The sequence below is a fragment of the Nicotiana sylvestris genome, chromosome 10, assembly GCF_000393655.2.
Source record: "Nicotiana sylvestris chromosome 10, ASM39365v2, whole genome shotgun sequence".
Lineage (NCBI taxonomy): Eukaryota > Viridiplantae > Streptophyta > Magnoliopsida > Solanales > Solanaceae > Nicotiana > Nicotiana sylvestris.
In genome coordinates, this window is record NC_091066.1 from 79,536,707 (window position 1) to 79,550,618 (window position 13,912).

General features: G+C 36.6%; 1 protein-coding gene across 1 annotated transcript; it reads left to right on the forward strand.

Moving 5' to 3' along the window:
• The first annotated feature begins 7,821 nt into the window (after positions 1-7,821).
• On the forward strand, positions 7,822-10,836 carry LOC104250060 (glycosyltransferase family 92 protein At1g27200-like). Its single transcript, XM_009806597.2, has 2 exons — positions 7,822-9,166; positions 10,622-10,836. The coding sequence occupies exons 1-2, from the start codon at positions 7,822-7,824 to the stop codon at positions 10,834-10,836; spliced, it is 1,560 nt and encodes a 519-aa protein (XP_009804899.2).
• Positions 10,837-13,912: the final 3,076 nt, after the last annotated feature.

The following is a 13,912-nucleotide window of genomic DNA, read 5'->3' on the forward strand; positions in this document are numbered from 1 at the left end:
TTGATGAGCTACGTCGGCAGGCAGAGTGACAGTGACCCTTTTTCTTTGGAGTCTTAGAGGGCGAGACCCTTTTTCTTTTCTTCTCCTTCGATGGCTTCGGGACCGAGGGCGGAACCTCCTCCTCTCCGGATGGGGGCCTCATGACGACATCTTTCCCAAGACCTATATGAAAAGAAATCAAGTAAGCATAAGAGGGAAAAACATTTTAAAGCCATCGGATACATAAAGAAAAGGCTTACCGTGATTTTTGGCCTCCCATCGACCCCTTGCTAAATCACGCCACGAGCGCTCAGCATACAAGGAGGTCGAAGCTAGGGTCTGAACTTAGCTCTCTATGTCTAGAATCGCATCATGCATCCAAGCGATCACTACATCACAAAAAAAGATGTTAGTAAAAATAAGTAAAGGAAACAAAATAGTGAATAAAAGCCAAAGGAAGGATCGAACTTACGCTCCATATTCCACTTCTCGGGGAATGGCATATTCTCGACCAGAATTAGGTTAAAAGTTTTAACTCAAATAAACTGACCCATCTACCCTCGATCCATGTCCTCATCTATGCTCGAGAACAACACCTTGATGGTCCGACGTTGAAGCTTTATCAACCCACCTCGAAAAAGATGTCCCTTCTTTTTTGCTCGCGAAAATTCGAAGCAAAATGACAATCCACCAAAAGAGGGTGAATCTGGCCTAGGGTTATCTGGTATTAGCGGTAGAAGTCGATGATAACGGGATTGGCAGGGCCCAATATGAAATGATAAGTGTAAACACTCAGAAATCCTTCCACGTGGGGTAGTAATATCTTCCTCAAAAGACGGAATCCCCACCTTTTTCTTCTCCCAATGGTAGTCTTCCTTGACCTGCTCGAGGTCGCTCTCAGTTATAGAACACATGTACCTAAACATCGGCTCACACCGGCCATGAATAGAAGAAATTTTCTCCACTTTGAAGTCAGAAGAAAGATCGCACCCCATCCCGGGAACACATTTCTTAGGGCGCGGCTCCACCGTTGTTTTATCGCCGGCCGGCTACGATGAAGAAGCCTTTTCCTTTTGAGGAACAGTTTTGGATGTTTTTAACATTTCTATATGTTCAGAGAAAGAAGAAGATGAGATTTGTAGTGTTGAAGAAAGGTTGGTAATGAGGCCTAGAAACTATGCAAGAACGGAGAGGCTTAATTGGATATGAAGAACTTTGAAGAATTGTAGAAAGACTTGAAAAACTCAGAGAGGTTTTGAAGATTGGTGCAAGAGAAATTCAAAGTAAAAGTTTAAAGAAGTGAGAGGGAGACCTATTTAAGGATTCACGGCGACTGTTAAAAGGCGCTAGTGGCCGACCATCAACTGACGTTCATTAATGATCTTGGGAACTGCACTGATGCGATACTTTGGTCGTTTCTGTCGCTTACGTCACAAGGTTGACGTCATAATTGGTTGAGGTACAAAATTGAAGGCTCAGTTCGTTTCTTTTCATTACAATCCAAGAAACGAGGGGACTATCTGTATACTGGTAAAATAGGACTTGTCCGATTCTGCCATTTAATCGAAGACCAAGGAATCACATCAAGGGTCAGTCTCGTACTGGATCAGGTCAGAGCACTAAGATAAAGTATCAAGCTCGAGAATCGAGGTGCTCATCGAGATCGAGGTCAACAACGATCAATATGATAGACTCTGAACGAAGTACAATAACAGAAAGGCGAGATATCCGTAATCGGTCGAAGATCATGGCGGTAATTCCGGAACAGATCTGGTCAAGGGCGATTATTTAAGCTAATCATGGGATTTACTTCTGTAATAAGAGTTATACCATAATTAGGACTCCTCTACTATATAAAGAGAAATTACCATCATTTGTAGATACTTTACATTCACGAATATCAAGCAATAGAATATTTCTCAATTTACTTCTTGTTCATCAGCTTATTATGCCTTTGACTATTCTTGCATAACTAGCTCGAGGGTGTCCGAGATTGATTTGGCTTGTAAGTCTTGAATTTTTTTATTTGTTTTCCCATCCTTGATAAGAGTTCTTGCCCCAACTTTTCTACCAAGAATGTTTGATGGGGTTGAAACAAATGCTGTTATTATGAAAAGGGTGATGAGAAGGGAAATGAGTTTGTCTAAGAAAGAAATGAAACAAGAAATAAACACAATAAGTGTAAGGAATCACCAATTGTTTGCTAGATCACAAGTTATTTTCTTTGCCTGCTATGTCTTTGCCTGATTTGCTTTCAGTTAGCCAGCCTGCTATTGCTTCCTCTTTGTCAGTCTTTATTGAGAATATGCCAATAATTTTTTTTGTTCTGTTGGTTCAGGAATAAAGCACTGGAAGGTCTTTCTTCGGTTTGTAAATGTATTATGATCAAAATTTTGATTACATCTTCTACTGATTGAGTTGCTACACTTCTAACAAAACTCATGTGGCCGCTAAAATTGCAAAAGTGTGTGGGATAGATTTCCAAAGAAAAACCTTATTTGATTTTTTTAACTTTGGGTATCAAGGTATCGGAAGGTAAAACTTTGGATATAGAGGCATCGAAAGGGAAGCACCACAATATAATAACATTCTTCTAAAATGGCTACGGGTGTCTTTGTTTGTGCCAAGTGAGTAATTTATCGATTCCCACAACGTGTTTGGTTTTTCTCCTTCTGCTGATATCAATTGTGCTGGTGAGCTTTGTCCAGTGTCTATTGATACTAAAAGTTATCACTCTCATATATGAGTTGGTACAAGAGTTCTACTGTTTTTAATCATTATAGAATTTACCGTCAGTAAATAAACAACACTGTAACCATACTAAGAGATAGTTGCTTTCCAAATTTTTTCTTGCTTTGGACTTTTTAACTGAAGAAAGGAAAACCCAACTGATCAAGAGTGAAACTTGTGCAGGACTTTCAGATAATTAACTTCCAAAGCATTCATTCATTTGTTTATGCCTTCATTTTGATCTGCCTGTAGTAGGGGTTTGTTACAGCATGATGGACTTGTTATCCAGTTTGTGATATTGAAATTATGAAGTAACTTTAAGAGTGACATTGGAAGTGTGATTGTGAAATTCTTATGTTATCTTATTCGGAAAGACACCATCTTTAAGGGAGTCTCGCAATGATAGTAGAATTTGAAAAATAAATTTTCAATACATGTCCATCAATTTCTTATCACAAAGTGCTTGAATGATCAGATTCCTATTATAAAATACTTCAATAGATAGGCTCTTTTATTTTTTTAGTTTCTTTTTTACTGTTAGTTTACAAAGAAACATATCTGCTCTAAAAGGTCAAAATCTTTTCTGAAAAATTAAAATTTCAACATTTATTAACTGGTAATATTCTCTGTAACAGAAAATACATACATACATACAGAAAATACATACATATATATATATATATATATATATATATATATATATATATACATACATATATATATATATATATATATATATATATATATATATATATATATATATATATATATATATATATATGTATATGTATAGGTATTTACACCTCTGTTTAATCTAGCTTATTTTCGTTCTGTTATTACTGTGCCTTTTTAAAACCTTCAGTTTCATTTATTTGGATAGTAATTAATTTCGGCGAATTTTGGGAATATTTTTCTTTATAAGTTTATGCCCTGTGGTATCTTTCCAGACAGTTTTTATTTATTTGATGCACACAAAAAAAATTTGGTGACTTGGTTGATGATAAAGGTAGATTCAGGATTTGAACTTTATGGATTCGAGTATATATTATTTGTACTTATGTACTGAATTTTGTAATAAATTTACCAAGTATGAGCTGGGTTTGGACGAACCCATAACATTAACGCTACCCTAGCAGATGAATTGGAAAGAAACTTTGTACTCTTTTATTTTTAGTTTGATGACAATTGATCAAGAAAAAGTCTTAAGCGCGTGCGATTTATATAATTATGTTGACTTTCTGTTATTCGTGCATACATCTATTTTGCATTTATTCTTTCATAAGATTTCTTTTTGAAGAGCGACCGATTTCTGAGGTTGCACGATATAAACTGTACTTTGCAAGTTTGCATGATGATGCGCTTAGTATTTTGTTCTTGGTGGTTCCTGAGATTGAAAGGTATAAAAATGTATTTGCAGGATGATATTCTTTGTGTTTTGTTATTGGTGTTGATCCAATGCTATTTGTACTGATGGCTTCATCAAAAATGTTATTTGTACCGATGAAGTTGGTTTGACTCTGAACTGTTTGCTTTAATTATTGCTTCTTTTTCTGATGTAGAATTTATAGTTGAACTTGATGAGTTTTGTATTATGATCAAATTATTGCTTCTTTTTCTCATTACTTTTATCTTTTGCTTTGCAGATTCATGAAATCCATCCAAGAAGTTGGCCAGGGAGGATCAGTGGAATTGTCCAGATAAAGTGATATGAATAGGCATCTCATATGAGCAGCTTATACTGTAGAACAACATGGACTGGTAGAAGAGCCTTGTAGACAGAGTTGAGCAGTATGAAAGTTTAAAAGACAGCCTAAGGATGCTTTCCACACAATTGACGTGCAAGGACAACTTCAGTGAAAAAAAAAAACCATCCATGAAATGGATGATCAAGTGAAATACTTTGATACATATATTCTTTACAATTAACTCAATTTATTTGTATCTACCGCAACAAATAAAGAGAACTTTAGAATTGTCTCTTTAGAATCGCATGGGCAAGATTGTCTAGTAAGGGAGAAGCATGCCCGCATTTTCATTAAGAGCAATACTGCCTCGTCTTCTGCACAAGGCTGTAAGATCAGGCTCATTGCTTAATATTCCTCCTGCAAACGTCTAGAAATATTTAAAGATCAACTTTTTCAACTCTAGGGAGATTGGTCATACATTACTAGAAATTCGGCAAAAACCAACCGTGTTGGTTGGTCAAAAAAAGGCCCAAAAATCGATCAAAGTCGGTCGATTTTTTAATATTCTTTTTTAATTTTTTTTACGAAACCGACCAACTTTGGTTGGTTTTCTTTGACGTAAAAATGGGAAAAACTATTTTTGAGTCCCGCGAAATTTATTTTTCAAGAAATCTACCAATTTTGATTGGTTTTCATTTAAAATAAATTAAAATTAATATTTGAAAAACATACCAAAATCGATTGGTTAATTCGGCCGGTCATTTTTAAAAACCGACCAAATTGGGTCGGTAATTTTATTTTTTAATAAAATCGAGCGACATCAGTCAGTTATTTTCATGCGAAAATACAATTAAAGAGTGTAAATAAAACAAAAGATAGTCTTAAAATAAAATGCACCAATGGTCTAGTGGTAGAATAGTATCCTGCCATAGTATAGACCTCGGTTCGATTCCCAGATAGTACTTTTTTTAATTGCATAATTAAAATACCGACCTACTTTGGTCGGATTATTTTTGAATTTAATTGAACTCTTCCGACCTTTAAAATACCTACCACACGTTAATGGTCGTGTTTTGGACGGTTATTGGCCATTACCCACCTACTTTGGTCAATTCTTGTTGACGATTTTTCCCGAATTTATAGTAGCGACTTATGTACAGAGGCGGAGCTAGGATTTAGAACTTATGGTTCGGGGTTTTAATCCTTTTAAGTTATTGGGTTCTAAATTAATAATTTGTACATATTCAATAAATTTCTTAAAATAAATATATGGTTTGGACCGAAACGATTGGGTTCCGTCGAATCCATAATCGATGGGCTAGCTCCGCCCGTGCCTATGTATACAACTCATCTTGTCATAGTAATTCATACACTGATATATGTTTTCTGTCAGATATTTATGTGACTTTTTATTTTTCGAGTTTATAAACTTTTATTTTTGACCATATATTTGGCCATAGAATCTTTTAGTTTTTTGAAATAAAATCTATATACTTATTTAAAAACTACGTAAAAAGTATTATAAGTTAAAATAATTAATAATTCAAAATATTTAAAAGGCATATGAAAAAATTATGATCAAAGAATAATTGGTTTGACTCTTGAAATTCGGACACCATCACAAAAATTGGGATGGAGGGAGTAACTAATTAACTACTATTAGTAAACGATAATCTGCAACTAATTATGTTATTTAAGTATAACTAACCCCTGCAACTCACGTCCTTCAATATTTCTCATCACGTGTTCATGCATAAAGTGGTACTGTGGTATTAGGAAAACAATCACGCCACTCCAAGTATAACAAACTCGTCAGAAGGAAAACCAAGAAATGAAGACAGAATCACCACCTGAATCGTACTCTTTTCTTATAGTTGTAAGTATAATAGTACCAGTTTTTCTGATTTATTTTTGAATTTAAATTATGTCCGCAGCATAAATTAAAATAGGGTAATTTTCGTTGCTACATGTTATTTACCATTCTCTCCCGTTTACTAACATTTTTATACTTAATTTTAATTTACTCAATGATGAATCTTAACCTTTAAAAAGCATAATTATATATATGAAAGAGTTTTTTTGTTTTTTCTTTTTCTTTTTCTTTTTATTTATTTAGTGTTACTCTTTGTTTATATAATTAATGAGAGGAAATTTATAAAGTGGAAAGTAACGGAAGATTCGAGTTGACCCGTTTGATCTCCAAGTGTTGCGTGCGAATGGACTGTGACACAATATGACAACTAATTAATATATCTAGTATGGTCATCTATACATAATACGGGTTACGGAAAATGGTAATATAATAAAAAGTGCATTATTGAACGAGCAGCACACAATAATATTGCTAATGATAAATACATTATTAAACCCCACCCACGCACACGATGGAAGGGTAATCTTAAGTAGGCGCAATAATATGACTGGGCTAACTCATTCAATAGCCAAATCAAAATAGAATTTACGTTAGGGAAACATTCATGGTCCCTTAATGAGAAACATCAGAACAAAGAACAAAACTAGACATATCTATATATTGTCATAGTGAGTTTAAAAGTAATCAAATTATAATAATCATATTTTACGCCTTTACTTTAATGTGCCTAAACACGCTTTAAATTAAATTTGAATAAAAGACTAAATAAATACTACTCCACGGTTTAGAGAATTATACAACCAAAGTTAAAATTGAGATACAATTTAATTGATCCATAAATGGAATAGGGTCCGTTGTTTCCTCCCATGTCCATTCAATCTTTTTCCACCGAGTCATTTGGGAGAAATTGATAAAATCATAATCAGCCTCAGACAATGATTAGAAGAATAAACCAACCAAAAACCAACAATAATTCCCTTTCCAGTTCCCATTCCTTTCGCATCAAGAATTCCATTAATCATTATACCAATCCAACTTCAGTTTCCTACTAATATTCTAATCATGTAAGGAATCTTTGTGCCAGGCTGCATGCCCTTCTTCCTTCTTCTTATTGAATTGAAATTGCATATATTAATTCTCTCCTTCTTTGTTCATTATAATTGTTTACTACTTTTATTTATGACCTTCCAATTCCTCCATTGTTATGAAAAAGATTATGGCTCGAAAAATCCCCACCACTTTTCTTTTCGTCGTCACTTCCCTTGTCTTCTTTGCTACCCTCTATCATCTTCAACTTCGTGATTCTATCTCCGCCGTCTCCTCCACCGTTGACGATGATGATCTCCGCCCTTCTTCTCCTCTCCTCTCCGTCGCCACCGACCCCCCACCCCCTCCCCCTTCCCTCTTCCTTCCCCACCACAAATCACCATAACCATCTCCTCCAAAACCAATAACCTTGCACTCGAAGAAAACATCTCTATCTCATCCCCTCCTCATATATCTCCTCTCATTACTCCTTCAACAAATAATATTATCTCTTCTGTATCAATTCTAATGCCTGGTTGGGAAGTTTTCGTTATTGTCTCTCCTGATTTTACTCCTTTAATTTCCTCTCAAGAGGATCCTTATGTTTGTGTATTTGAAACCGGGGAGGTATCTCTGGCGATTCCCGCCGGAGAGCTCCAGTTTCCAGCTCGCACTTTATTCAAGTGCGAGTTTCCCAGGAGAGCACGTCGGAGATTGCCGTTTAAACAACCCATGCTGATGAAATCTTCACAAAAGAAGAATAATGTAACGCCGTTTAAACAGCCGGAACTGTTACGTTGGACGTTTCTTGTTTATGACTCTCTAACGACGGATGACGACGTCGTTTTGTTTGTTAAAGGGTTGAATAATCGCCAAGGAATTAACCGTGAACCCAACGAATTTAACTGTATTTTCGGTCTTGAGAATAATGTAATTAGAACTAACGTGACGAGTTCCATGCAAGAAGTTTTCCGTTGTAAACGGCCAGATCCAAATGTTTTGCCCTTTGAAGAGAGAATTACTGTCTCCCTTGAGATTGTACGTCCTGTTCCTGTGGTGGTACCTTCCGTGGCTTATTGCACTCTGCCACGTAAGCTAGAAAGTAACGAGAAGACAGAAAGAGCTCGACTTTGTGCATGTACCATGGTGTACAACGTTGGCAAGTTTTTGAAAGAATGGGTTTTATATCATTCAAGAATCGGGGTTGAAAAATTCGTATTATACGATAATGCTAGTGATGACGATTTACCAAAAGTTGTTGATGAGCTTGTTCAAGAAGGCTATGATGTGAAAACATATTATTGGCTATGGCCTAAAACTCAAGAAGCTGGTTTTTCTCATAGTGCAATTTATGCTAAGGACTCTTGTTCTTGGATGATGTACATTGATGTGGATGAATTTGTGTATTCTCGACTATGGTCTAATTTATCTCGGCCATCAAAATCATTGTTACCTTCTTTGTTACCAAATCCCAAGAATGTACAAGAAAAGAAACAAGTCGCAGAAATTAGCATCCCATGTTACGAATTCGGACCTTCGAATAAGAAGTCTCATCCGATAAAGGGAGTGACACAAGGATACAATTGTAGAAGAAAAATGGAGAATAGACACAAGTCTATAGTATTTTTGGATGCAGTTGATCACTCTTTGCTTAATGTTATTCATCATTTCATATTGAAGCAAGGGTACAAGGGAAAGAAAATGAGTGTACATGATATGGTGGTGAATCATTATAAATTCCAAGCTTGGCCTGAATTTAAGGCTAAGTTTAGAAGAAGGGTGTCAGCTTATGTTATTGATTGGACACAAGAATTAAATCCACATTCGAATGATAGAACTCCAGGATTAGGATTTAGTCCTGTTGAACCCAAAGGTTGGCCACAAAAGTTTTGCGAGGTATATGATAATGGGTTGAAAGATTTGACATGGAGATGGTTTGTAGTCAAGTCTCCAACTCCATCACGTTACCGTATGGCGTGGCAAAGATGACCAGCTCGGGTCCTCAAAAAATGCATTACTTTTTAAGGATTTGGAATACACACCTGGTGAGATATTTGGAGGATTCGAGCAATATGGGTTGGGATACTACATGCACTTTGACCTAAACCATTAAAGGAAAAGGTCAAGAGAATTTTGCTTTCAGAATTATATTACTGTAGATTATGACATGCAGCAAACTGAATTTTTGCTGCACTGATTGAGTCAATTGAGGAAAGAATGTACCTGCAGCTCTGCTGCCTGAAGTGACTGAGAAGCATAGAGGAAACTGTTTTGTTTTAGCATTAGAATTTGATTGATGATTTTGTTTGTTTTCTCTTTAGTTTCTTTATTACACACCAGAAAAGTTGTTCTTTTGATTCATTTATGTATATAAACATGTTGATTGTTGTTTTGTTAGTTGCATGCAGCCTGTGGGATAGATAGGATAGACAGATTTCCTCATTAAATTCTTTGTTTTATTTAGTGCTTATTCATTATTAATTATTGTTTTGCTAATTATTCCTCCCCAAGAGCGCAGTTCGAATGTGCACGAAGTTTATGAAAGGGAGAAATACCTTTGTAATTCGTAATTTTAAAAATGCCATAAGATTCTCTTGCTATAAAAATTATATTATTAAAGGTAAGATGAGAAGTATAAAACTAATTATTTCTAAATATAAAAATATAAAATTCTTTTTGGGAAAGAAAATAGTGCCATGTGAAATAATGAAACATAAAGAGTATTAACATATGATTAATTAGATCGTGCTAGTTTCAGTTCATATATGTTGAAAAAGGTATAACTTAAGGGGTAGGCTATGCGTATGCGTTGTCATATATAATTTCTTTATTCTAGATCTATACCAATGCTAATTGACTCAAAGTATCAAATGGCACGTTGATGTGTAATTAGATTTATTGGGACAGTAATGCGTCGATTTGCTTGTTATGCTGATACAAATATTTTTAATGGCTTGAAAACTGCTAATTAGGAAGCTGAGAAATATTGTAGAATATCATGTGGATCTTGTGAAGAATAAGGCATCGATATTTCTTATCAAGATCAAAGAAGAACATGAATTATTGGAATATATTTATAAAATTCAAAAAATAAGCTGGGTTAACTTTATACAATGATGAATTAAATATGACTTAATTAAGAGAGCTTATCAAGCTTATCCCTAATCCATATTTAGGGTGACCAAATTTAGCAGTAACTCTTTGGATATGATTTGATCGATTGCGGTAATGTATACTTGCATTATTCTAGTTTCGAGATGTTGGCCAAGTTAAGAATTGAGGTAGACCTTATGAAGCCACTTCTAGACTGTGTTTGTTGGCATTGAAGGAGATGGGTCGGGATTAAAAGGAAAAGACCAACCTCTGGAATATGAAGGAGTCCCTGCATTTTGCAGGACATGCAAACTGCAGGGTCATGATGTTGCACGATGCAAAGTTGAAGCAAGAAAAAGGGAACAAGCAGGAACAAAGAAAAGGCAGTTGCCATTGACAATCATCCAATACCCAATGCTAACTATGACACCAGAAAGAACACCAACATAAAAGAAGCCTAGAATCTACCAACGAACCAGGATGATGATGGATTCACGCAAGTGAAAAGCAAAAGGAACTTGAAGAAAAAAAAACCAATAAGGAAATCACCCAAAGATAGATGGTAGTAGTCAACACCAACTAAATGATCAAAATAATGACCAGCACCACATACATGAAGAAGGCACAACAGAGAAAGAAAGCAAAGCACCTGAGCAGGTGGAAAAGGAGCAGAACCTTGTGCAAGATAATACCAATCCAAAGTAGAAGGAAGATAAGGAACATGTCAAGAAGAGAAGCAATCGCAAGAAAAAGAAGTCAAACAAGACTACTGGGAACCTACTGAAGGTGAAAAGCAAGCTATGGACTAAACAAAAATCAAGACAAATTGAGGAAAAAATTATTGAAGCAGTTCAAAAAGAGAGCAACATTGTTCTTGCAAAGGAAAAGGAAAAAGATAGACCTAAGTAAATGCAAAGACAAAAGAGTTAACAATAGTGATAAGGACTTCAACAAGGCTAGGGACAACAGTCAGGGCAGTTCCAATGCAAACATGCTGACTCCATACACTGATGTCACTACTTATTTACTACAGCTAGGGGAAAATATTGAAATTGATTTTGGTGGATATCAGCTGGAAAATAGGCATGGGTGTCACGACCAAAAATCCAACTAATCGTGATAGTACCTAACCCAACCCGTTAGGTAAGCCAATTTACCAAAATTGAGTTTAAATGAGATTTACTGATAAAATAAATGATGACATAACCGACTTTAATACATATTCCAAGGACTAGTAGTACAAATCATGAGCTTCTAAGATTTTTAGAATTTAAAAAGCTGGTATGAAATAAAGTACATCATCTGTTTGAATATACATGAACAGATTTTTAAATCTAAAGCTACCAAGATCAAGAGGCAGCTATGACGGAAGCGCAGGTACATCTCCAATGCCAGCTTCCTCTGTACACTGTAACATCAGCATCCAAAATCAGCACGCAAGGTGCAGAAGTGTAGTATGAGTACAACCGAACCAATATACTTAATAAGTAACAAGACTAACCTTTGGGCTGAAAGTAGTGACGAACTCTGTATAAAAAATAACAGTACAAAAATGTAGGCATGCTTTCAAGTACAACAGATAAACCCAATACAAGTAAAATAGATCAACTCAGAATGTTATGAGGAATATGACATCTCTATATTGTGACGACCCGACCAGTCGTCTCATGAGTTATCGCTCCATTTTTCCCATTTCTACTTCTTTATGCTTTGTTTACCCGTGTTATATGGTATAGGGTTGGTCGAATAGAATCCAGAATGATTTTGGTAAGGTTTGAGACACTTAATCTTTTTTAAGGAAGCTTAAGTTGGAAAAGTCAACCGAATGTTGACTTATGTGTTAGAGGGCTCGGATGTGAATTCCGATAGTTCAGTTAGCTTCGAGAGGTGATTTGGAACTTAGAAGTGTGATCGAAATGAGTTTCAGAGGTTCAGAGTAGATTTAGGCTTGAATTGGCGAAGTGGATATTTTGGTGATTTCCGGTTGGTAGGCGAGATTTTGATATAGGGGTCAGAATAGAATTCCGAGAGTTGCAGTAGTTTTGTTGTATTATTTGGGATGTGCATGCAAAATTTCTGGTCATTCGGACGTGGTTTGGTTGGGTTTTTGATCAAAAGCAGAATTCAGAAGATTTTAGAAAGTTTGGTTTGAATCCGAGGTGTTTTGGATGATTTAATGTTGTTTGAGGTGTTTTAAAGATTGGAACAAGTTTGAATAAGGTATTAGGATATGTTTGTGCTTTTAGTTGAGGTCCCGGGGGCCTCGGGGTGATTTCGAATGGTTGACGGGGAGTTTGAGGAATATTTGTAGCTGCTAAACTTTTACTGCTATTGGGGATCGAAAGAGGAGCTGCAGAAGCGGATTATTGAGGAGTTTTCAGGAACCGCAGATGCGGTTGTGGGACCGCACCTGCGAAGCCGCAGGTGCGGAATGTTGAGCGCAGGTGTGACTTTGGTTCGTTAAGTGAAGAACCGGATAAGCAGTTATGTGGCCGCATATGCAGTACCCAGAAGCGGGTATTGTGCCGCATATGCGAAAATATCTGGGCAGAAGGTATAAATTGTGGCCTTCGCGAATTTTAGCTATTTCACCATTTTTGACTTCGGCTTTGGAGCTTTTTGGACAATTTGAAAAAGGGTATTCAAGGGAACTTCATTGAGGTAAGGAATTTGGACCTAAAACTCGTTCCTATGCTATTATCCTTGAGAGGTTTGCAGAGTTTGCTTATAACAATAGCTACCAGTAGAGTATTCAGATGGCTCCATATGAGGCTTTGTATGGGAGGCGGTATAGATCTCCAGTTGGTTGGTTCGAGCCCGGTGAGGCTAGGCTATTGGGGACAGATTTGGTGCAGGATGCTTTGGAGAAGGTGAAGGTGATTCAGGAGAGGTTTCGTACAGTACAGTCGAGGCAAAAGAGCTATGCTGAAAGAAAGGTTCGAGATGTGTCCTACATGGTTGGCGAGAAGGTTCTGTTGAAGGTTTCGCCCATGAAGGGTGTTATGAGATTTGGGAAGAAAGGGAAATTGAGCCCTCGGTTTATTGGGCCTTTTGAGGTGCTTCGAAGGATTGGGGAGGTGGCTTATGAGATTGTTTACCACCAAGCTTGTCGAGTGTACATCCGGTATTTCATGTTTCTATGCTCCCAAAGTATATTAGGGATCCGTCTCATGTTTTAGATTTCAGCACGGTTCAGTTGGATAATGATTTGACCTATGATGTGGAGCCAGTAGCTATTTTGAGTCGTGAGGTTCAAAAGTTGAGGTCGAAGGATATAGCTTCGGTGAAAGTGCAGTGGAGAGGTCGGCCCTGGGAGGAGGCTACCTAGGAGACCGAGCGGGAGATGCGGAGCAGATATCCTCACATGTTTGAGGCTTCAGGTATGTTTCTTGATTCGTTCGCGGACGAACGTTTATTTAAGTTGGGGAGGATGTGACGACCCGGCCAGTCGTCTCATGAGTTACCGCTCCATTTTCCCTATTTCTGCTTTTTTTATGCTTTGTTTACCCGTGTTATGTGGTATCGG

What these genes read in the sequence shown, in the direction of transcription:
- LOC104250060 (XM_009806597.2), top strand. Translation starts at nt 7,822, where the DNA reads ATGCCTGGTTGGGAAGTTTTCGTTATTGTCTCTCCTGATTTTACTCCT. An exon ending in TAGTCCTGTTGAACCCAAAG is followed by an intron (nt 9,167 to 10,621) that starts GTTGGCCACAAA and finishes TTGGCATTGAAG; the next exon opens with GAGATGGGTCGGGATTAAAA.